The sequence below is a fragment of the Cyprinus carpio genome, chromosome B21, assembly GCF_018340385.1.
Source record: "Cyprinus carpio isolate SPL01 chromosome B21, ASM1834038v1, whole genome shotgun sequence".
Classification (NCBI taxonomy): Eukaryota; Metazoa; Chordata; class Actinopteri; order Cypriniformes; family Cyprinidae; genus Cyprinus; species Cyprinus carpio.
This window is the reverse complement of record NC_056617.1, coordinates 9,150,183-9,172,471: the sequence shown is the minus strand read 5'-3', so window position 1 is coordinate 9,172,471 and position 22,289 is coordinate 9,150,183. Positions and strand designations below refer to the sequence as shown.

Sequence of the window (22,289 nt, the reverse complement as noted above, 5' to 3'; positions counted from 1 at the left end):
AATGACAAAATTTTCATTTTGCATGAACTGTCATTTTAAAGGAGTCATATGATTCGATTTCAAATTTTCCTTTCTCTTTGGAGTGTTACAAGCTCTTGGTGAATAAAGAATATCTGTAAAGTTGCAAAGACTAAAGTCTCAAATCCAAAGAGATATTCTTTATAAAAGTTGAAACTCGTCCATGCCCCCCTGAAACGGCTCCTTCTGACACGCCCCCACATGTCTACGTCAGTATGTGGGAAGATTTGCATAACACCACCCAGATGTTCACGCAAAGAAAGAAGGTGTACTTTTTATTCTCGTTGTAGTATTGTTGTCACCGCCATGTCGTATAGACGCTGTGTATTTCACTGTGAAAGCGAAACTACTTTGTTTGGCCTTCCAAAAGAGGATGATATTCGTCATGCCTGGGGCTGATCCATGCTGGTCACTGAGGAAATACATCAACTTTGCACTGTGGATCGCAGAATGGGCTTTCACCGTGGACGAAGCAGAGTCCAGCCCGGGGTCGTCACATGTGGTTGCTACAGGCACAAGGTACGCTCACTCTAAACCACGGCTCCCTCTAGGCCTCCGGCCTCTACTCAATCAAGGCCGCGGTGTGTGACGCTGTTTTGTTGAGGAAGCGAAACTACTTTGTTTTTGCCTTCCAAAAGAAGACACAACTAGAAATCATGTTTATATCACGTATATAATGGGTTTTATGTTTAAGTCTCGTCGCTCCGGCCGGACAAGGCATCACAATATGTTAAGAGACGTAACATTTCCATCACACACTTGAGGCATTCGGCCAATCACAACGCGCTGGATAGCTGGCCAATCACAGCACACCTTGCTTTTCAGAGCGATGAGCCTTGTAAAAATCGATGCGTTTCAGAAGACGGGGCATAGAGGAGAAATAATAATGTACAGTATGTGGAAAATAATGCGTTTTTTTAACCTTAAACTGCATAAACACATTTCATTACACCAAATACACAAAATAATGTTCTTTTTAGCAGCATCATATGACCCCTTTAAGATTATAAATGGTCTAATGATTTGGTTTTCTTCATTTTGGCAATATAATTTTATAAATCATAATTTAACTTAGCTTTTACAGTGTGTCTTTGAAGGCAGTAATGTAACCCTTATCTTATTCAGTCATTTGATACATATCTTTGAACAAGAGTATCAGATAAGGATGAATCAATTCACTCACTTTCATCAGCTCAGGATTTATCAGTAAAGTGCTTAAATGTAAATATAAATATTTGTATGAGCCTCTTTGACAGTTAAACAATATATGCATTCTATTTCAGTTGAGACGTGTTCACATGAATTCAGGTTTTATGCACTGCTTTTAAAAGGTTTATGAGGATTACTTTGCGTCTATGATCAGTGACACACAGCATGAATATTCATATCAATCTAAATACCTGAGGAAGTAATTAAAGCCTGCTTTGTTTCTTTCTATAGTAACAGAATCAGTTCAGTACAAATTTGGAGTTTCAATGCAAACCCTCTTGCTAATGCAACAGGGTGTTAATTTTACACAGACCTACTGTAAATTTTAAGTCTAAATTGAAAAGGAGTGATGCACAGAGATTTGAGTGTGAAAGAAGTGGGGGGGGGGAGTATTGAAAACTGCAGACAACCGAAACTTTCTTTTGTTCTCGGCACTCAATTTTAAGCTCATCTGATAGATGCAGACCAGATTTAAACCTTTCGCATCTTCATATTTAGACTACTTTTGTATGCGCTTGAATCTATTACACATCGATCCTTGGAAATTCTACAGTATGCAACCTCCCAAAAGCACACACATAAAAGTCAAGCGAATGCAAATTTAGTTTTTCTTTAATTAGAGCACAAGGCCTGGGGCACAGGGCCTATCACAAGGCACAGAGTGAATTATCAAAGGTTTACATTACCTGGGGACAGGATCGTAATTGCAGTACGTCCAAACACCTTGGTAAAAACATATCCTAGAGAAAAGGGCGGAAGAGTGGAACAACATTCAAACGAAAAAGCCTTTGACCAAAGCTTTCAGACTAGCTCAAATGCCAAGCTTTGAGTCAGAAAATAAAGGAGGAAAAACAAGAACTGAAAACAAAACACATCCCGACCTCTACAAACACATTCAGAGTGGTGAAAAATCAAAGAATCTGTTTCAAATCGCTCATTAGACTGCTGTCGCTGCAGTGTTAGACGAATCTGGTGTTAGAATCTATAAAAACGATTGTGGCTGTAATAAACAATACATGAAGTACAGATCAGAACAGAGGCCTTGGTGTTTCAATGCTTTTCTGCTCTGTCCCTCCAAGAAACAAAATGTTTTTCTGGGAACAAACTGATGATGGTATATACAGTATGATGCTAAAGTGTGGTAATATGGCTGGTTTTAAACTCACAATGTTTTGAAACTCCATGCATTTGTCACCTCTCACTGTGCAGGCAAAAGTGAATTGAAATAATACAGCAGCAGACTCAAGATAAAAAAAATAAAAAAATTCTAGGTTGTTTTCTCCGCTAATGGTAATTTAATGTGTGTCATACAGTATGAACCATGCAGCCATCATATCATGCAATAAAGATGATGTGTTCATGTTAGTTGTAGAGTCGATCATCTCCTGTTTTTCTCCATTTTTTTTTCCTTTTTCTCAATGGTAGACCTCGGCAGCTCTCACTCTTGTGCTTTCACTCTCTTCAGGCCCTTTACGGATTTTCCACACGTCTGTGGGCAGAAATAGACGTTTATCTCAACGGGGTGCATGCATTAAGGAGAGCTAAACAGCTTTGACATGCCTGTGACACTGACTTTCAAACCGCTTTCTGGGGTCGCACTGCATGTGTAAAGTGATTTTTCTTTGTCTTACAAGACCAAAAGTATGTTTGCAATTGCATGTGCATATTTTATATAGGCCAGCAGAAGACATTAACAAATGTGTTCCCTCATGTCAATTACTGTAACAGCATGTGGCGCATCATAATGAGCTCCTGGTGAAAATGAGTGAAAGAACATGACAAGAATCAAAGAGCTGAAGAGTTAAAATAAGAAATAGATTACAGTAGCAGCATGAGTGCAATCAAAATATAACTTTTAATGCATCAAAGTTAATTTTTACTGCAAATCATTGTATATCAGAGAATTTGGTTCCAATTTGTGTTGTTCGATTGGATAACATGAAAGTGTGTATCTAATGTAGGCAAGACCTTTTGTTTATTTCAATAACTAACTTTTATATAGTCATTAGAAAATTATTTGTATTAATTATGTGGAAAATATTTTGTTTTGTTTAAAAAAAAAATCTTTTTCTGCATCTTTTATGCATTTTACATACATTTTAAAATATGTATTTTACATAAATATGTAAAATATATTTTTTCTTTCCCCACAGACCCCCAAAACACTACTGTTTCTCTGCAGACCCAGCTTTTGAAAACTCTGATTCAGAAAAAAAACCTATAAGTTTGCATACCCCTTGCAGAATGTGCCAAATGTTAATAATTGAAATAAAATAAGAGGATTAATCATGAAAATGTCATGTTATTTTTTAAGTACTGTCCTGAATTAGCTATTTCACATAACAGATGTTTACATATAATACACAAGACAAAATAATAACTGAATTTATAATTTACATACCCTTGAATCTTAATATTATGTGTCATTTCCTAAAATAACCACTAATTTCCTTAAAGAACCACTACTTTATATATACAGTATTTTGTGATAGTTGTTCATGAGTCCATTGTTGGTCCTGAGCAGTTCAACTGCCTGCTGTTCTTCAGAAAAGTCCTCCAGCTCCTGCACATTCTTTGGTTTTTCAGCATCGCCTGCATATTTGAACCCTTTCCAAATGTGAGTGTATGATTTTGAGATCCATATTTTCACACTGAGGACAACTGAGGGACTCATACACAGCTATTACAAAAAGTGGAAACATTTCCTGATGCTCAAGAAGGCAACACGTTGCATTAAGATCCAGGGGGTGTAAACTTTTGAACAGGATGATGATGTGTAAATTCTTCTCATTTTGTTTAGCGATCATATTTTTTCATTTAGTACTGGACTTCAGAAGCTACATAAATACTTACATGTTTCCCAGAAGACAAAATAAATACAATTTACCCTGATCATCCAATTTAAAAAGTTTACACCCCCCGTTTCTTGATGCATTGTGTGGCCTTCTTGAGCATCAGTATGTTTTCACCTTTTGTAATAGCTGTGTATGAGTCTCCTCATTTGTCCTCAGTGTGAAAATATGGATCTCAAAATCTTAAAGTCACATTTGGAAAGGGTTCAAATATGCAGGCGATGCTGGAAAACCAAAGAATGTGCAGGAGCCGGAGGATTTTTCTGAAGAACAGCAGGCAGTTGAACTGTTCAGAACCAACAAAGGACTCATGAACAACTATCACAAAATATAAAAACAGTCGTGGATCATCCAGGAAATGACACACAGTATTAAGATTCAAGGGTATGTAAACTTTTGAATGGGTTCATTTTTTATAAATTCAGTTATTATTTTGTCTTGTGGAGTATATGTAAACATCTCTTATATGAAATAGCTTATACAGAACAGTACTTAATAAAAAAAATAACATTTTGCACATTCTACAAGGGGTATGTAAACTTATGAGCACAACTGTATATGAAGAGTTCCAATGCAAAAGCCTCTAAAAGCCATCTTCGTCAAAAATGAGATAACGATATGAATGCTCTCCACACATAGTATATGTTCATCAAGTACTTTCACTTCAAATGAGCTAAATCCCAGCCTTAACCCATACAGAAGTAACAGTACTTGCATAGAAACGTATACACAGTAGTCAGAAAGAAATGCTAGTTTTAAAGAAAAATCATCAGGCGTACTTGAGGCTTTTGCATCTGAACTCTTCATATGTATATGTATATGTATATGTATATGTATATGTGTGTATATATATATATAATTTTTTATATTTTATTTTTTTTCAGTCCAATTTAACCCCTGGAGATAAATCAGGAAACCATAGCAACACTAGATGGCCCATAAGTGCCTGCTCTTGATGTTTGCTTTTCACTATCTCATTTTTAGAGGACAGCTAATGGACCATACAAATATTCAGTCTCATTCCCCCCGATGGAGTCCTCTGTAGACACTGCCTATTAAAAGGACAACTGTGACTTTTGTCTCTTGTCCTGAGGGAAAGAGGCCATGGTGTCGCTTTTATAGAGCTCTGAGATATTTAAAGCATCATCATGTCTATTGCGCAAAGCCTGTTAAACATTTAACCCCATCAGGCAAGGTCAAACACACAAGCACACACATGCGCACAGATTAATCAGGCCACAGTGGGACAAATTGCATATTAACAAGGGCTTTAGGTCTATTGTGTCGATGCTTTTTCTCAGTGAGTGCTATTAGAGGAGCTAGCAGTGTGTGTGACAGGATAGGAATTGCATTGAAGTGCAGCAGTGAGGTGGTGTGTCAGGCTTTTTCTTTCGGTTGTCTCTCCCAAATGTACTGTAATCTCATGTTGGGGTCCCATCGTGGCCCTCTAGTCTACATCACTATGAATATCATGCCCTTAATTCATTGCTGCAGGGAGTCATGTTTAATCAGCGTCATTATTGGATTCTAACCATCTATTCCAGTCTTGTTACAAGAGAGACAGATACTTTTTGATATTATGCCATTGAAATATGGTGTTAATCTTCTGAACTGGCTGACAAAATGCCACCGCGGGGGTTCCGATCTCTGTCCTGTGGTGGTTGAACAGAGCTGTTAAAGATTTTTGACAGCCATCACAATCCAGTCCTCTAAGTGCGTGCAGGAATTCCATTGGGAAAAGACTTCCAGACAGTTTAGAAGAGAGGATCAGCTGCAGTCTTATAATTAAATGTCAAATTTATATTTGGAGTCTAAATAATTATGGATGAAAGTGTGACCAGATCAAAATCAAATCTGAGAGCACTAAATTATCACTGGAAAGAAAATCCTCAGAGATTAAGGGTTTATGGCAGGGACATTTGCAATTAAACTTGTAGAATTGCACATTGGAGATGTTTATGTTTTTTTTTTAAGTAAATTGTTGAAAAAATACTACAGTATATCACAGGTAACACGTTTCAATGAACATGTTTACACATATTATAAAAATATATGTAAACCACCCTAACTATATTAATAGTTATATATTATTTATTATTAAGCTTTTACATATGGTCCCCCTAGTCTTGAATATTCAATTACATCCTTTAGTAATAAAAAAAAACAAGTGATGTGTGATTACGAGCAGCTTTTAATAACCATTATTTATATTAACATAATTAACATGCTTGTAGTTAATTATATACACTAAAACAATCACTGTAAAGTGTGACCTCAAACTGTAATAGCCTTTCAGTAATTAATGTCCATATTACCAAGGCATGTATTATTATTATTATTATTATTATTATTATTATTATTTATAATACAGCAGACAACTCTAATTGAAGAGCAAACATTTTCTCTTTCTTAATTAGGTCTATCACTTGTAGTGGGTTTCTCTACCTCCGTGAAGTTGGCACCTCATAAAAAGAAATAACCACCAAAACTATGCCATTTGTTTGTGCTACATTTGTGCCGCAAAAATTAACGTTTGTGCTGGGTTGGCGTTTGAGATATTAAACATTCTTTTTTTGACCGTGTGACATCACTCTCCACCATGGCCGTAGCTAGGCTTTGAAAATTATCGAGGTCCAGGGGGTTTCTATAATAACCCCCTAATTATATAATTGTGCTATAACCCCTATAAATACAACTAATCATATACACTTAACAATTTAAAAGAGACAGAAATGTAGATGTTTGTGAAAGATGTTTTCTCTGATTTGGCGGGATGATCATTTTTAAATCTTAGCCTATTGCATCAAAATTTGTTTATACTTTAATATATTTCTGGGGTGGATAATTGTATCAGTTGTTTATTATTCATGCAACCATACATATTGCTGTTATAGTTTTTATTTATAACCATTACATAGCTGATTACTTTGTCTAGTGCTTTTGATGAATGTTTATATAGCATGATTTGTGAAAATTTAACTACTATACTGAATGACGTAGCATAGACTTCTTAATGGCTAGTGTTTGCATATTTTGACAGCGCTGATAATGTTTCTGACATTTATTTTTATTTATTAATTTTTTCCCTTACCGAATGTTATAAGTCAAAAAATGCTTATAATAGCTGGATCTGGCAACATGGAGGCTGCGCCCTCACCCTCACTCACAACTTGCACAGACATTTTGAGGGGCAGGGGTTCAAGTGGAAAAAAGTGCACTTCTCATATTTATTTTACTTTTTTCCTAATCAAAATGTAAAAAAAATATATTAGGGGTGTATGATATTGTCAAAAAAAAAATCTCAATATTTTCTGGGATTTTATCGATAACGATAATTAGATGATATTTTGCTGAGTGTGTTATTGTGCTGATATCTTAAGGAGTACCGTGGACAGCTGACTCTTAAAGTTTTTGATATTCTTTATAATCTGTGTGGTGATCAGCTCACAGCAGCAATTTTAAAAAAGTTTAAATTGATTTTGACCTTTTATGGGCATTTCTAATGTGTGCATCATCTTTTCAGTCAAAGTCTTAAATTGAATCAGTAAATTAGAATAATAAGTAATTTGGGCTGTTATCAATGATATTAAATCAGTATTGACAAAATTAATCTTTGCAATGCAGAGAAAACACAGATTCTGCAATAAGGGACATTTAGATGCATTTACACACTGTTTAATGCAGGGCATGAATGTATTTAACCTGCAGTTACAAAAGCATTAATACTGTTTTGATATTTTACACATAAAATGTTGAATACTGATATTTGAAAAAAAAAAAAAAAATAAATAAATAAATAAAACTGCCAGTAGGTGGCAGCAAGTCACTGTTAATAAGTGAGTCATTGACTACGTTACATGCACAATTTTTGGTTCAGTCGGACTGAATTCATTCCTATTGATGAGTCTGATTGTAGTGCTTACATGAACGCAAAATCGTGTTTCGTCGTTCCGTGGTTCAATCCGATCGAGTGTTTACATGCACTCTCAATCGTATTGGAAGAGGAATAAACCACACCCTTCAATCCAATCTAAATTTCATTCCGATCGAGCTCTATTGATTAAGGTGTTTACATGAAGGTTTTTCAGTCCGACTGAGTCATCAATCCGATTACAAATGGATTAATTGGTTGCATGTAAACGTAGCCATTGTGAATGAACAGAATCATTTAAACGGTTAATTCATTCAGGAACAAAACACCATGTTGCTCAGATATCCAAATTGAAATTATATTTGTTGGCAAAACAGAGCAAAAACTGTCAGTGTTGTGTTTAAAACGTTAGTATCTTAATTCTTGTTTAATGAACTGCTGTATAAAATCAATATCACATTTGTAACCATGCTGCTTTTTGGTGGTAAAAAACGCCAGTCTTCACATGATACTGATTAATTATGAAATGATATTAATATAAATTTATTTACAGAGGTAAATGATGTCACATTTGTCCGTGTGTTAAGACGTTGTGCAGCGCAAATCCGTGAATGAATTTTCCGAAGTGAGGTAAACTTCAACAGATTTCCCCTGCACAGGGAGTAGGGAGCAATGAACATTGTGTAGGGACCATGTCAATGGGAACACAGTTCATGCCCAGAGTTCACTTCTAACGAGCTGATTATCTGAATCAGGTGTGTTAACAAATAGAGACGTGCAAAATATGCAGAGCTGGGGGTCGTGAGGACTGGAATTGAGAACCGCTGCCTTAGCTAACTTACATGGTAGCTCTCTCATGAGTCATGTTAGCAAGACAAATTGACTACAATTACCTTTTGTCTTTTGGGTAATTAGCTGTAAATTCGAGGCACATGTAGCTTAGTCTTTTGTTCATCACCACACACCTCCACACCAAGACAAACACAACTGGAAAGGGAGGGAGGGCTTCACTTCTGCGGTTCTCTGCCTGTCAGTAGGTGCGTTTACATGGACACTTTTTGCTTCCATTGGAATGAATTCATTCTGATTGACGAATCTGAACGTAGTGTTTACATCAGGGATAGGCAACTCCGGTCCTGGAGGGCCACTATCCTGCAGAGTTTAGCTTCAGCCCTCATAAAAACTCACCTGCCTGTATCTATCTAGTAATCCCGAAAACACTGATTGCCTTATTCAGGTGTGTTTAATTAGGGTTGGAGCTAAACTCTGCGAACGGAGGCCCTCCAGGACCGAAGTTGCCTATCCCTGGTTTACATGAACGCTAAATAAAGTGATCGGGTTGATATGCGTGTTTATATGTCACAAGCTTCTGATCGGATTTACTCTTTTGACGTGCACATTGCATGAATATACAGAGTTTCCTGCTGCTGTCGCATACTGGTTTAAAAAGCACACGTGATATTTATCTACTTTGGGTCCTAATTAGGCGACGACCAGCACATGAACTGTTGTGCTGCTTAACATTACTTAAAAAAAAAAAAAAAAAAGTAGTAAAAGTGCCCCTTCCCGCACCCAAAACTAGTCGTCTGGGACATGGTCCTGTTCCACTTCACATACGCTGAGTGAAAGGGGAGTTTTATCGTGACAGGACACTTTATTTATGACACTTTATTCGGTTGGAAGAACACCTCATTCAGCGCGTCATACGTCATTACGCTATTTCTACGTTACTGCGCATGCGCAGTACTTTCCAGGTTCATTTTTCAATCCGATCAAGTGTTTACATGTCCTTTCGCTCGGATTACAAAAGGAATAAACCACCCCTTACAATCAGATCGAAATTTGAGTCGGATCTGGCCAATTCAATCCGATTGACGTGTTTATATGTGACTTTTTTTATTCTGATTGTGCTTCTAGTCCTACTACGATCGAATTAGTAGGGTCCATGTAAACGCAGCTAGTGATGCGCATATGCCGATCAATGTGTGCTACACTGCTGTGCTGCATGGAGACGCTGAGGGGAGAAAGTCTCAACATTTCCTGACCCAACCTGATTTTTATTTTATTTTTTGATATCGAAAGCTGTCCACATACAGATACACACACACATATATAAAACCTCGGAAAAAAGGGTACTTTCTCTCGAGGAAGATTAAGCCACCTTTGATGTCTATGGCTGCATCCGAAAACTTAAGGCAATAGGGCTTGGGCGTCGTGACGTCATTACTTGGCGTGGCAGCCATGCTGATGGCCTCCTTTACTGCTACTCGGACTACTGCGCAGTGTTTAGACATACTCCCTCTCAGCCGTGTGTCTTAATTTGATTTTAAAAATCTATTTCAACCATGGTAAACCGTTGCTGTATTGTGGGGTGTAATAGCGCAACACATAATCGCCCTTTGAAAAAAAATTTTGCCACTGCTTTCCTGCTTGGAGGCGCGACCACGGAGACCAAGTGAGGTATAATATCTGAATATTAATTTATATAGCTTAAGTAAACACTGAAATAAGGGACATTTCCTGGGCTACTCATCCAAAAAACCGGAAAAGTTTCTACATTCATCTTTCTGTTGCTGTCCCTCTGCTGACAGCAAAAAAGTCGTACTACAAAACTGCTGCATTAACTAAGCGAGATTGTGAAGCTATGTCTAACGTGACTTTGCTTACATTGGTGTGAAATCCTGCTCTCACAACAACACGCTGTTATCTTAAAAAGGCCAATATCACGCTAAGGTTGCTTTCAAGTAACGTTAAGCAAAAACGATGGTTTAAAAATATCTGTTTTGCTGGAAGGGACAAACTGTGTAGCAACAGGGACAACACAGTCCGATGGAAGGGCTAACGGGATTATTTTACAGGAAAAATACTACAACGGGAAGACAGCGGGCGGAAAAGAGCTCAAAACATGAGAACCCCGGAAAAAAAAACGGGGAGGGTTGACAGTACTAACTAAACTTTTGAAACACATAAGTTATGTTAAAAGTACATTGAATGGTTGTTAGCACTAACGGTTTACTAAACTAGCAACTAGGCGGAGTCAGTTTACCTTTGTCCGGATTACTGAACTGTTTGCCAGCTTTATGATCTGCAGCTCCCTTAACCCATCCATTTGTGAACTGCACATGAGACTCAATATGACTTGTAGCTTCGGAACTGTTGCTGAAGTGTAGGCGCGAACAAAAAAACAAGGTAGCTAGAAGAGATATGTAATACTGCAAAAGTGCGGCAGCAAGACTCGTCGTCGGTGTGCTCCACTCTTGTTGGGATTTTTCAATATTGATCCAAACCGTTAATAGTGCCGATTTTGTCCACATACCGATCCTGGCATTCCATACTTAGCGTATCCCTGAAATCCCACAACCTTTTCGCGATTTAACATATTTTTTCTTTCTCCAACTCTGTTTCTTCTCGTTCGACTTGCTGTGTGTTTACATTCACGACGCCATCAACATGGCCGCCACGTCCCAGAATGCAACGCGGCGCCCAAGCCCTATAGGCTTGTTTGAGATGCGCCTGGCCTCGCCTGAAACGAGCCTAAACTTTGCAGGCAGAGTTTTTGCACGAAGGCATCTCATGAAACTGATTTTGGACAGACTTCTGAGGCAGCATAATGGTTTAATGATAAAACAACGAAAATAGAACGAGTTTTTGTGATAACTAAATGAATATTTAATTACTATAATACTGATTTATCGCTAGGACTAACATCAAAAATGCAAAAAGTTAGTCGCAAATATAAATTTACACACAAACTGACCACCAAACGCAACTCTCCGACGCCATCTTTTTTTTTTTTTTTTTTTTTTAGCTCAACCATCATGGAATGGAACGCAGAGGATTGTGGGATATCAAAGGCAGCGAAGGATACATCTATGCTGCCTTCAAAATTCGATCTGAAGAAGGTACCTCTGCAGACAGGCAGTAAAGCAAAATTTGGATTCGAACGTGCCTTTATGCCTTCCTGCCTTAGAATGCTGCCTCCGAAGGCCTGTTTCTGAGTACGGGAAATAGATAGGCCTACAATGTTTATTTTAACGGCACAAATCGAGCACAAACGAACGGAACCGGTTTTGTGCGATTTAGACGAACTGGGGTGACGTCACAGCTCCCGAAAACATTTTGGTTATATCTGGAAGGAAAATATATACAGCATTTGTTTTAACGGCACAAACAAACTGCGCTGATTTGGGCAACTTGGGGTGGAGAATGACGTCACACGGTAAAAAAAAAAAGTTTAATTTCTCAAACACCAAACCAGCACAAACGTAGCCCAAACGAATGGCTTAGTTTTGGTGATTTTCTTTTTATGGGGTGCCAACTTCAGTGCGGGACGTGATATGGAAAACCTGGATGGGATGAAGTGGAGTCTATGCAGTGGAGTCTATGCAGTGACTGGGGGCTTTTCCACTTAAACGTGACTCCACACCAGCTTTTAGTCTGCGCGACACACTTATCGGGACAGTTTGGCTTATTTTCGCTTATTTCTGTCAGTGGAGACAAAATATACGAACTTGCTAATTATTATCTGAAATGCAAATTACTTGATAACAATTACTTGTTTATGGACTTAAGCAACAGCACATGAGCACGACTGTTGTCGTATTTAATTATACATCCATTCTTCTTCCACGCAGATTACGCACGAGAGACGCCACCTCCTCTGCTCCGGTGTGCACAGCGTTGCTCTCATCCCAGTGGCCCCCAGGAGCCCGACACGATCTTTGATGAAATCAATGTAACACAACCAGCTGTTCATATGTCATCTGACTCATCTCGAATTTAGCCGACATCTGACATCTATGCTCATGTATCATTTCTTACTCAGGCACATCTGGTCACTTCGCAGCGCATCCGAGCAGCAGGGTGAAGGACAGCCGCGGCGCTCCCTCCGCCCTCAATCAGCCTCCGCTATTGGCCAGCGCGCACCGGCTTCATTATTCCAGTCTCACAGATGCGCGAGACACTCACTCAGCGCACGGATGAGAGAGATTCACGCTGAACGTCGGGTTTATCGCTACGGGAGGGACCTGTTACTGAAGCCACGGGAACGCACGTCACATGCATGAGAGCGGCACATGCGAGCGGCTCCCCGGTTTAGTTGGGGATGCAGGAGAGAAGCGCAGTGATGATGGGACGCTTTGGGAACAAGGGACGATACTCCTGCTTTGGCTTCATCGTGGTCCTGGTTCTCTTGCTGCCCTATGCGATGGCTAGAGGTAAGAGAACTTAACTCTTTTCGAAAACCTAACGATATACTTTCCCCCCAACATTTAGCCGTTTTGGAGAGTTCGTGGACTCTGAATCTTCTCTGTATAAATGAATACATATGCACAGAGCGATGCTCATTAATGACAGTATATTAGGTTTTTCCAATGCAAGGAACGACTTTTCCAGTATCAATTGGGCTTTGCAATGAAGCATGTCTAGTAGATGCTAATTCGCGTAAAACTATCTACACGCATGTAGAAGTGATGCGCTCCAATCCCATCACTGTCGTTAACGCTTGAATAGGCAGAAGCATCTGTAGATAAGCGAGTGCCAATGCACAAAAACATTTGCGCGCGACGTATTTTGTAAATGTCTGTCCCAGTCTCCACTGGAAACCTTGTCATCAGTTTGGTTTGCATGAAGCTTGTGTTTATTGGAGTGAGAATGTCAAGTGTGCGTGCCAGGAGTTGCGCAGCGCAACAGGCACAAAAGGTACTTTTCCATCAGATTCTGCACGCTTGTTCTTCAACCCTCGTGTTCTTGATTGAAAACATTTTAATTTAGTGTACACGTTTTTTATTATTGCTTAAATCACAAGCAGCTTCATGAAGTACTTGTGAATTATGCACGTATTTACGCCGTATTTTAAATGTACTTTTACTTATAGGTTATAGATTTGGAAGTAAAATGTCACTTTGCGCTTTAAGCATTAATATGTATTTATTTATTTAGTGTTTTTATCATTATTTTAGTGTCGTGTTGCTTTAGTGATAGCCTATTTTGTGTGAATAACAGTGTGTGGTTCATGGGGATTTTACTCATCAGGGGACATTTTATCTATTATTTTTGTTATTATGGTTTATGGTACATTTTAAGTGATGAAGCAGATTTGAGTTTTTGAGGTAGGCTGGCATATAAGCATTAAACAGACACACACACACACACACACACACACACACACACACACACACACACACACACACACACACACACATATTTACAGTTACAGACTATAAAATATATCATAATGACGAAATTCTGATAACAGCTGCCAGTTTCTTCTTTGTTGTATTTTAAACAGGATTGTTTTTACTTTGAATGAACATTGTATTGGAAATTGTGACTGAAAATATCTTGTTGGTGTCCTATCCATAGATTTCCTTTTTAAATAATAAATTTGGCACTTTTATCAAAGATTAATGTTACATGTTTTTTTAAGCGAAAGCAGAAGCAAGGCAGCAATTATCTTATGTTAAGAGTCATTGATGCTTAGCAAAGAGGTGGACAAGGCACAGAGACTCTGGATACAATAACTATCATTAAGATGTTCACCCAAGATAGATTAATTGGATGTTTATAAACAAGTGTCCAATTAGAATTTTGATAATTGCCAGTGTGTGTGTTTTTTTTTTTGCCCTTCAATCTATTTCTATTTCTATCTATTTATTTAAAAAGAAACCTGATGCTGTGGAGTGGGCAATTTGATGTTGATGGTCTTGTTATTAGTCAGGAGTGCTGTTATTACCTGAGGCACCCCTAAGGGCCACTTTTGAGATCCGCATTGTGTATCTGTTCATAGAGGCAGGCTGGAGATTGTCTTAGCTGTTTTCTCTCGGGGTTTATTTCTGTGAAACGGTGATTTTAGTTCATCATCTATTAATATGCTGATTTGGGTGATTTATTAAGATAAGGGTCACTTAAAGTGTTAAATCTTAAAGTTAAGTCTTCAATTATGAATCTGGATCAGATTTTGTTAATTGATTGATATAGAATGCTCTTTCTCACTGTGCAATAAAAAGTCCTCTGATGCTTGCTGCTGCGCAACATCTGACCTCCTGATTCTGTTGTCCCTTATGATAAACTATATTTGCAAGTCTATTAGCAAATCAGCCCTCAGGATTTGATCCTCCTTCTTTCCTTAAACTATGGAAATCAGCCCAAACCGGCCTAACATTCATAATTAATGAGTTCTCCTCACGAGCATTAAGCAGGTGTTACATATATCCGTTCCTCTCTGAGATATCGCTTTGTTGGTTCATTGGGAGAATTCATTAATATGCAAATGAAACCGTGTCATTAAAATATCCAATCATCTGTCATGTTCACTTACACCACCTCAAGCGCTGACACCATCTATTGTTTCACATCAGAAATGCTGTGCACCTGTCAGGAGGAAGTTGTTATTGAAAACCATAAACAAACCCAAACTATTACAGCGTTTGCCACATTGCCTGTGGTCAGAGCATTAAATGTCATTTTCCTTTAATGTATTGTAGGGTTTTTTTTTTCATAAAGTTGATGTGAGACACAGAACGGAAATGTAGCCCTGGGCAGCAGTAGATGGAGATGTAACTATGCCCGATTCAGTGATAGAGGCGCACATGATAATGAGAGAGGTTCTCTAAAGGCATGAGTTACGAATAAAGGGAGCGCGTTCCATCTGAACATAAGCAATGTTTAATTTATCATTCGGTATCGTTAGACTGACTCTCACAGTAGTCACTTTCTGACATCTATGCACATATGAAGGAGGAATCTGCAACATGGGACATGACATCAGTAGAATATTAGGCTACTCACAGGATGTCTGTTAACGTTGATGCATTGAAAGTGAAAGTGACGTGACATACAGCCAAGTATGGTGACCCATACTCGGAATTCGTGCTCTGCTTTTAACCCATCCACACCGTGAACACACACCCAGAGCAGTGGGCAGCCATTTATGCTGCGGTGCCCAGGGAGCAGTTGGGGGTTCGGTGCCTTGCTCAAGGGCACGTCAGTCATGGTATTGAAGGTGGAGAGAGCGCTGTACATTCACTCCCCCCACCTACAATTCCTGCCGTCCCGAGACTCGAATTTGCAACCTTTGGATTGCAAGTCCAACACTTTAACCGTTAGGCCACAACTGCCCCATTGCAGTGTCCACAAGTATCTGGTACTGTAACCACAAGGCATACATTTCCCAGAATGCATCAGTGATGTCCCCAGAGAAATGTTTGGAGCCTGTCTATGTTGTGAGAACTTGTCATGAACCTGGTTGGTGGAGTGTATTTATGAGAGCGAGAGAGATGCATGTCTGCTCATCCTCAGGGACCAGAAGCAGATCTGGATCAGAAGATGTTAGGTTGGATGATGGAATCCTCTTGTCATTTGTCATAGCTGTAACATGGAACGCCAGCCCTTGTGGTTTTCAGTAAAGGCTAAGAAGCTTTTTTTTGCTGTGCAGTGTTTATGCATATGTGCGAACAGGTGTTTATGTGTAATTTCCCTCAGAGGTTTGTGATTCGCTGTATAATCCGTATGTGCAGCATTCACCGCTAAAACCCAACAAAGGTCACGTTTAATCTTTCAAGCACTCATAAATTTGTCAAAAGGAGGGAGGATCTTTGTAGCCGCATGCATTTTCAATAACAAGAGGGCAGCGGGGGTAGATCCTGGGGGAGGCTGAGTTTGGAGATTTTTTGTGTTCACTTGCATCATTTTCTTGTGAGTGCTTGGGGGTGGAATTAGATGTTGTATTTTTGGTGATGCTCACCCCACACTCTATACTGTCAGACAATGCAGGTGTATCTAAATGCGGGTCCTTAAGCCAGAAGTTTTGGGTACATACAGTATAGGGTCCAAAATGAACTCTTAATCAGTGCCAAATGTGATGTTGGCTTTTAACTGCAACATGGTTTATCAAATTGGAAGTTTGGTCTGTGTTGACAAAAGTGATTCAAATCAAACACTATATAGAATAACTGACTGCTACATCTTGTGTCTTCTGACAGCTTTTACTTCAGCTGAACATTTTCCATCTGATGTTTATCTCGCATGCCTAAAGTTTTTTTTTCCTTTAGGACTCCATGTGGTGACACATATGTGGAATATTCCTCACATTAAGCCACTAAAATGGAAATATGAGGAGCAAAATAACAATGAATCTTCATGTTTTTAGGTCCATTGCAGTTTCACTGTTATACAGAAACTGACTAATCTAGGGTGACACGGTGACCCGTGCTGCTTGTTGGTAGTTTTGAAGGAAAAACTGCTACATAATTCCATTATCCACGGGTACATACCAATAACATGTTTTCCTTCTTGGGTTGTGGAGGTTGATGGGCTAAAATAGCAAATTCACTGTGAAAGCATAAAACATGGCCATCTCAAAAACATTACAATGCCTTGCTGTTTCATTTAGCCATATGGATATTTGTAGAAAGTATTGCCACTCAGTTCTCATGGCACGTGCCCACACTACAGTTCATTCCCTGAGTGGCCTTTTTCCGTTTCCCCATCTTCATTTGTGTCTCCTCAGAGTGCTTTTGAGAGAGTGCTGAATTTAAGAGATTGCTGTCCTTCCTCCACTGACCCTGGGTTTCACCACAAAGGCATTGAACTCTCTTTCAGGAGAAAGGAGGAAAAAAAAGACAATAGATGAGTGCAATATAGATAGGCAGTAAATTAGGGGAAAGAAGTTTTCAGATGTCACTTTTTTATTATTTCTACACCACCCTGCATCATATGCCAAATACTGATTATAAGGTTAGAATTATGGTCAGAGACAGAAGAAAATGCAAACATGATCTAGTTGTTTTCTGCTACGTCTGAAAATGTTTTATTATACAAACAGAGAAAGAAAATTAAAGATTTTGTGGAAAAAAAGTTATTTGTTAGTAAAATCGTTTATGTAAAACTTTTCTTTGGTTTAAATGGAGTATTGGAACATATATTTCCACTTAAATTAAATTAAATTATACATTTTAAATGCTTCTGACATTTGATATTTGACTGCTTTTGTTATTGTAATAATTAAATTAAAGCTGATACATATAATTAGAAAAAATATTGTTTTGTGATTAAAACATTGTACATGATGGTAAGTTTTTATGGAACTTTATGTACTCTGCATCATCTAATAATAATAACAACAACAACAAATTATAGTATTTTTATTTATTTATTAATACATTTAACTAAAATATGTTGTTTATATAGCCCCATTGACCTGTTTGCCTTTAGAAAATTGAAAGTTAATGTTTGACTTCAATCTTTAAAGCATTCTGACCCAATCAGAATCTTGCTGATTCGTATTTTTACAGTTGGCAATGCAATAATGACAAATTAACAAGCACGCACAAATGCACGCACACACAGTAATGGCTGTTTGATGGATAACATGAATCAACCTCTATGCAGTAATCACACAAATGTAAACTAGTTTAATGTATTCTCCCCTCATTACCCCACCATGACAGATGTCTGCTATTGGTCATTGTATTTGAAAAATGATCCGACAAGTCTCTCTGATGTAAATCGATACTGCTCCCAAATATGAATATTTCATATTTTAATAATCAATTGCAACATTGACAGAGATGTAAGAGGTTGTCTGTAATAAAATATAATGCAATTTAATCTCAGAGGTTGCGATAGCTGCACTGTCATTGAGCAGTGTTCTGATTGGCCCGTGGGCAGTATGGAACACTGTCAGACATGAGCAAGCAAAACTAGCTAGCAAGACAGTTGAGCATGTCCTTTTTTCCCCCACGCATGAATCTTATGCATTGTCTTTGAAATGCGAAACTGTGGTGTGACATTGCTGAAAGTACTGTGTAAAGAATACATCCGGTACTTTTTTTTTTTTTACAATATTAAATATTGTAGCTTGAACATGGTGTATATTCATTGCTTTAATGCTCTAGAAATGGCCTTCATGATGGACAAGACCAGTTTAGACCAGAATTAATTTCCATGCCGGTCCAGCCTGGTTTATAAATAATAAATGCAGGTTTATTCTGCCTAGACACTTTTTATTCTGGTTAAATGCAGGTTATACACTTTTTTTTTATGCTGGTTAAATGCAGGTTTATACTGGTTGAACATTTTGTGTGCTGGCTAAATGTAGGTTTACTAGTTGGGGGTTGGTTTGTGCTATAAGATGCTGCTTTATGTTGGTTTATAATGGTAAGGTGCTGGTTAAAAGTTGGTTTATGCTGGTTAGATATTGGTTTATGCATGCTTGGTTTGCCAGTCAGAAGCGCTGGTAAGATTAATTCCCTTAAACATTTCTCATCCTCATGTTAAACATTAATACAACCCCTAAAAATATATGGTTCTGCTCATAAGAATCTACAAGATGTTTTTTGTGATAGTTGTGTGCAAGGTTTGTACTGAGCAGAGAATCTGCCTACTGTTTCTGAGAGAAAACCTCCAGGTACTGTAAGTTCTTTTGTTTTTCCCAGTGTGCTCTGCATGTTTGAGCTCTCAACCACACTGGCTCAGTGATGCTGAGGTCCAGCTTTGCTGCTCAGGACAACTAAGGCACTCATACTACACAACTATCATAAAAGGAGGCAACAGATGTCTTGTGGGATATGCTTAAATATCAGTTATAGATTCTCCAGCACAGTAAATGCACAGTTCTAAATAATACAAAATATTTTGCAGATTCTGCCAGTCAGATGTTACCATATGAGCACAGCTGTACCTCATATACACTTGAATTTCATTAAAACTATAGCCTTGCATTAAATAATGAGTGTGTCACTATATAATATGGTTCTATCTTCTGTCTCATTTCATACACATGTTCTTGAGGTCACTCATAGGATGTGCTCTGTGTTCCGTGAACAGCGGAGGAGAGCGGCATGTTCTTATGTGCATGTATTTTTCATTCTCTCTCACACACATCTGCGTGCGCGCGCGCACACACACACACACACACACACACACACACACACACACACACACAGGCCATGTACAGTGAAAGGCTCTGCGTCTGCATGATGATGCATGGTCAGCAGTGTCGGTGTAAAAATCTGCTGGTGCTTCACGCTTCTGTGACTCACTGCTTGTAAAAGAGACGGAGAGCCGCACAAACCAGGTGTTTTGTGAAAAACACTCAGACTCACAATGCAGAGCCAGCTAGAAACAGACACTTTCTTCTCTCATACATGGGTTTTCCTCTCAATGAAAAGTAGTTAATTTTCTTTACAGCCCTTTTAACTTCTGTGTAGGTTTAAAGTATAGTCTGCATTAGATTTCAGGTTGCCTCCCACTGTGGCATTGCAAATGTTTCTTAGAAGCACGTTGTCTTCTCAAACTCATTTGAGAATAGTAGAGAAAAATGCTCTTTGCGCACAGCATTTTTTTCTCCTGTAGACGTTTGTTTGGAATTACATTTTTCACCAGTCTATCAAGACATATCCTCTTGTGTTATATTTTTCAGACTCATTGAATAAATGGATAGGTTGGCAGGGCACAAACTAGCTAATGTGGGATGTATCTTAAACTAAGGAAATATGATATTGGCACCATTTATGTATTTTGTTATGTACTTACCGACATTGGTGACTATTGGATAATAAATTGTGCATTCTCATTTTCCCACGTTTTTACAGTTAGATTACATTTGCCATCATCTAATGCCCAAAAGTTGGTCTTTAAAAACAATAATCATTTAAAATAATATTAAAAGTCAAATGTAATCTTTAGTAAATCTCACAATGAATATCAATGTTGTGATGTCATTAGAATTTTTTTTAGAAAAAACATTGTACAATTTGTATATCAGCCAGTTACTTAAATAATATTAAAAATAAAGCTTGATTTTATTTTAATAAAAAGTATTGATTTTTAATAACTAAATTGGTAAATAAATGTGCATAAAGTTTGTATGTAAAATTACGTATCTTTGACTTAAAGAGATACTCCACCCCAAAATGAAAATTTTGTCATTAATCACTTACCTCTTGTCGTTCAAAACCTGTAAAAGCTTTGTTCGTCTTCAGAACACAATTAAAGACATTTTGGATGAAAACTGAGAGGCTTGTGACTGTCCCATAGACTGCCAAGTAAATTACACTGTCAAGGTCCAGAAAAGTATGAAAGACATTGTCAGAATAGTCCATCTGCCATCAGTGGTTCAAGCGTAATGTTATGAAGCGATGAGAATACTTTTTATACACGAATAAAACAAAAATAGCTAGTTTATTCAACAGTTCATCCCCTCTGTGTCTCTCTGCCTCACACTTTAAACAGTTAGCACAACTTCCAGCAGTACAGAGAGTCCCCTGAATGCCCCACACCTAAAGTGTATGACCTGTGGGAGAGAAAACCCAAGTGGATAAAAAGAAAATCTTCATGGTCACACAATGAGGCGCCGAATGGCTGCAGTATGATAATCTGGCTTTAACAAATGAAAATGACGACCCTGAGACGGGGCGGCTCACTGTGGCCGATGCACCCGAGGTCAATGCAGTCTTTTATTTTCCAATTAGCGAAAGAGAGGTGAGTCGCAGCCTGCCGGGGTCTCTCTCGTCGAGAAAATGTGCAGTCTCCAGCTATAGCTGTTCCTTCCGCTCCCTCATAATTCCATTCCGTTCTGCGATTTACATGCAAATGAGAGCAAATTACTATTCATTCAGAAGTGAAATTGGGAATGTGCATGCTAATGCTAAGAGACCACCATCATAATCTTTGTTCCCCGCATTGGCAGCAATTGAAAATCTTTAAAGGCCACTTTTTAACTCACAAAAATGCACAGCCACAGAAATGATAGAAATCAAATGTACAGGATGACATTGGAAGGGGAAAAAAGCTACCACTTGACTTACTAATCATTACCCACAATTCCTCATCTCTCTCTCACCCTTTCTGCAACATCAGATAATGCAGCTTGAGAATGACACAAGTGATTGCAATCTCACCATCCATGAAACATGAATGCTGCCTAATCATGCTTCATATGTATAGTAAGTGTGCTATTCGTGTGCTTCAGGTGTATTGTATCCATTCATATAAGTGCTCCAAGGAATTTGCCAATGATTATTGTTTTGAGTGCATTTCTATAGCATGATTTCAACAGTGCAAGGTCAAAGGTCATGCCCCATTAACCAATTAGCCTTCAGAAAGCTCTGGAGCCACGCTGTGGATCCATACTTGGATGTATATCAGGCAGACAAGGGAAGGGAAAAGCCTTAGTAATTGTAACATTTACACAGTCCTGCCTTTTCACTTAGCCCTTGGCTTCTCTCTCTGTGTATTATTGTGTGTGTGTGTATGTATGTATGTATGTATGTATGTATGTATGTAATAAGGCACGGGAGGCCGTGTTGTCGCATCGTGCCTAACAACGCCCTTCGGCC

General features: G+C 38.4%; 1 protein-coding gene across 6 annotated transcripts in view; it reads left to right on the top strand.

Moving 5' to 3' along the window:
* Positions 1–8,763: 8,763 nt before the first annotated feature.
* LOC109045542 (netrin receptor UNC5D-like) overlaps positions 8,764–22,289 on the top strand; it is a 180,045-nt gene continuing 166,519 nt past the window's right edge. Inside the window, exons 1-4 of one of the 6 annotated variants that reach the window (XM_042748501.1) lie at positions 11,973–12,169; positions 12,275–12,436; positions 12,585–12,685; positions 12,776–13,166. In XM_042748501.1, the coding sequence (XP_042604435.1) occupies positions 13,055–13,166 (112 nt within the window). In that variant the 5' untranslated portion in view covers positions 11,973–12,169; positions 12,275–12,436; positions 12,585–12,685; positions 12,776–13,054. Of the gene's footprint in view, positions 8,988–11,791; positions 11,949–11,972; positions 12,170–12,270; positions 12,437–12,584; positions 12,686–12,775; positions 13,167–22,289 lie in introns of those variants that run through there. The other 5 variants (XM_042748500.1, XM_042748502.1, XM_042748505.1 and 2 more) reach the window with 5 other exon arrangements.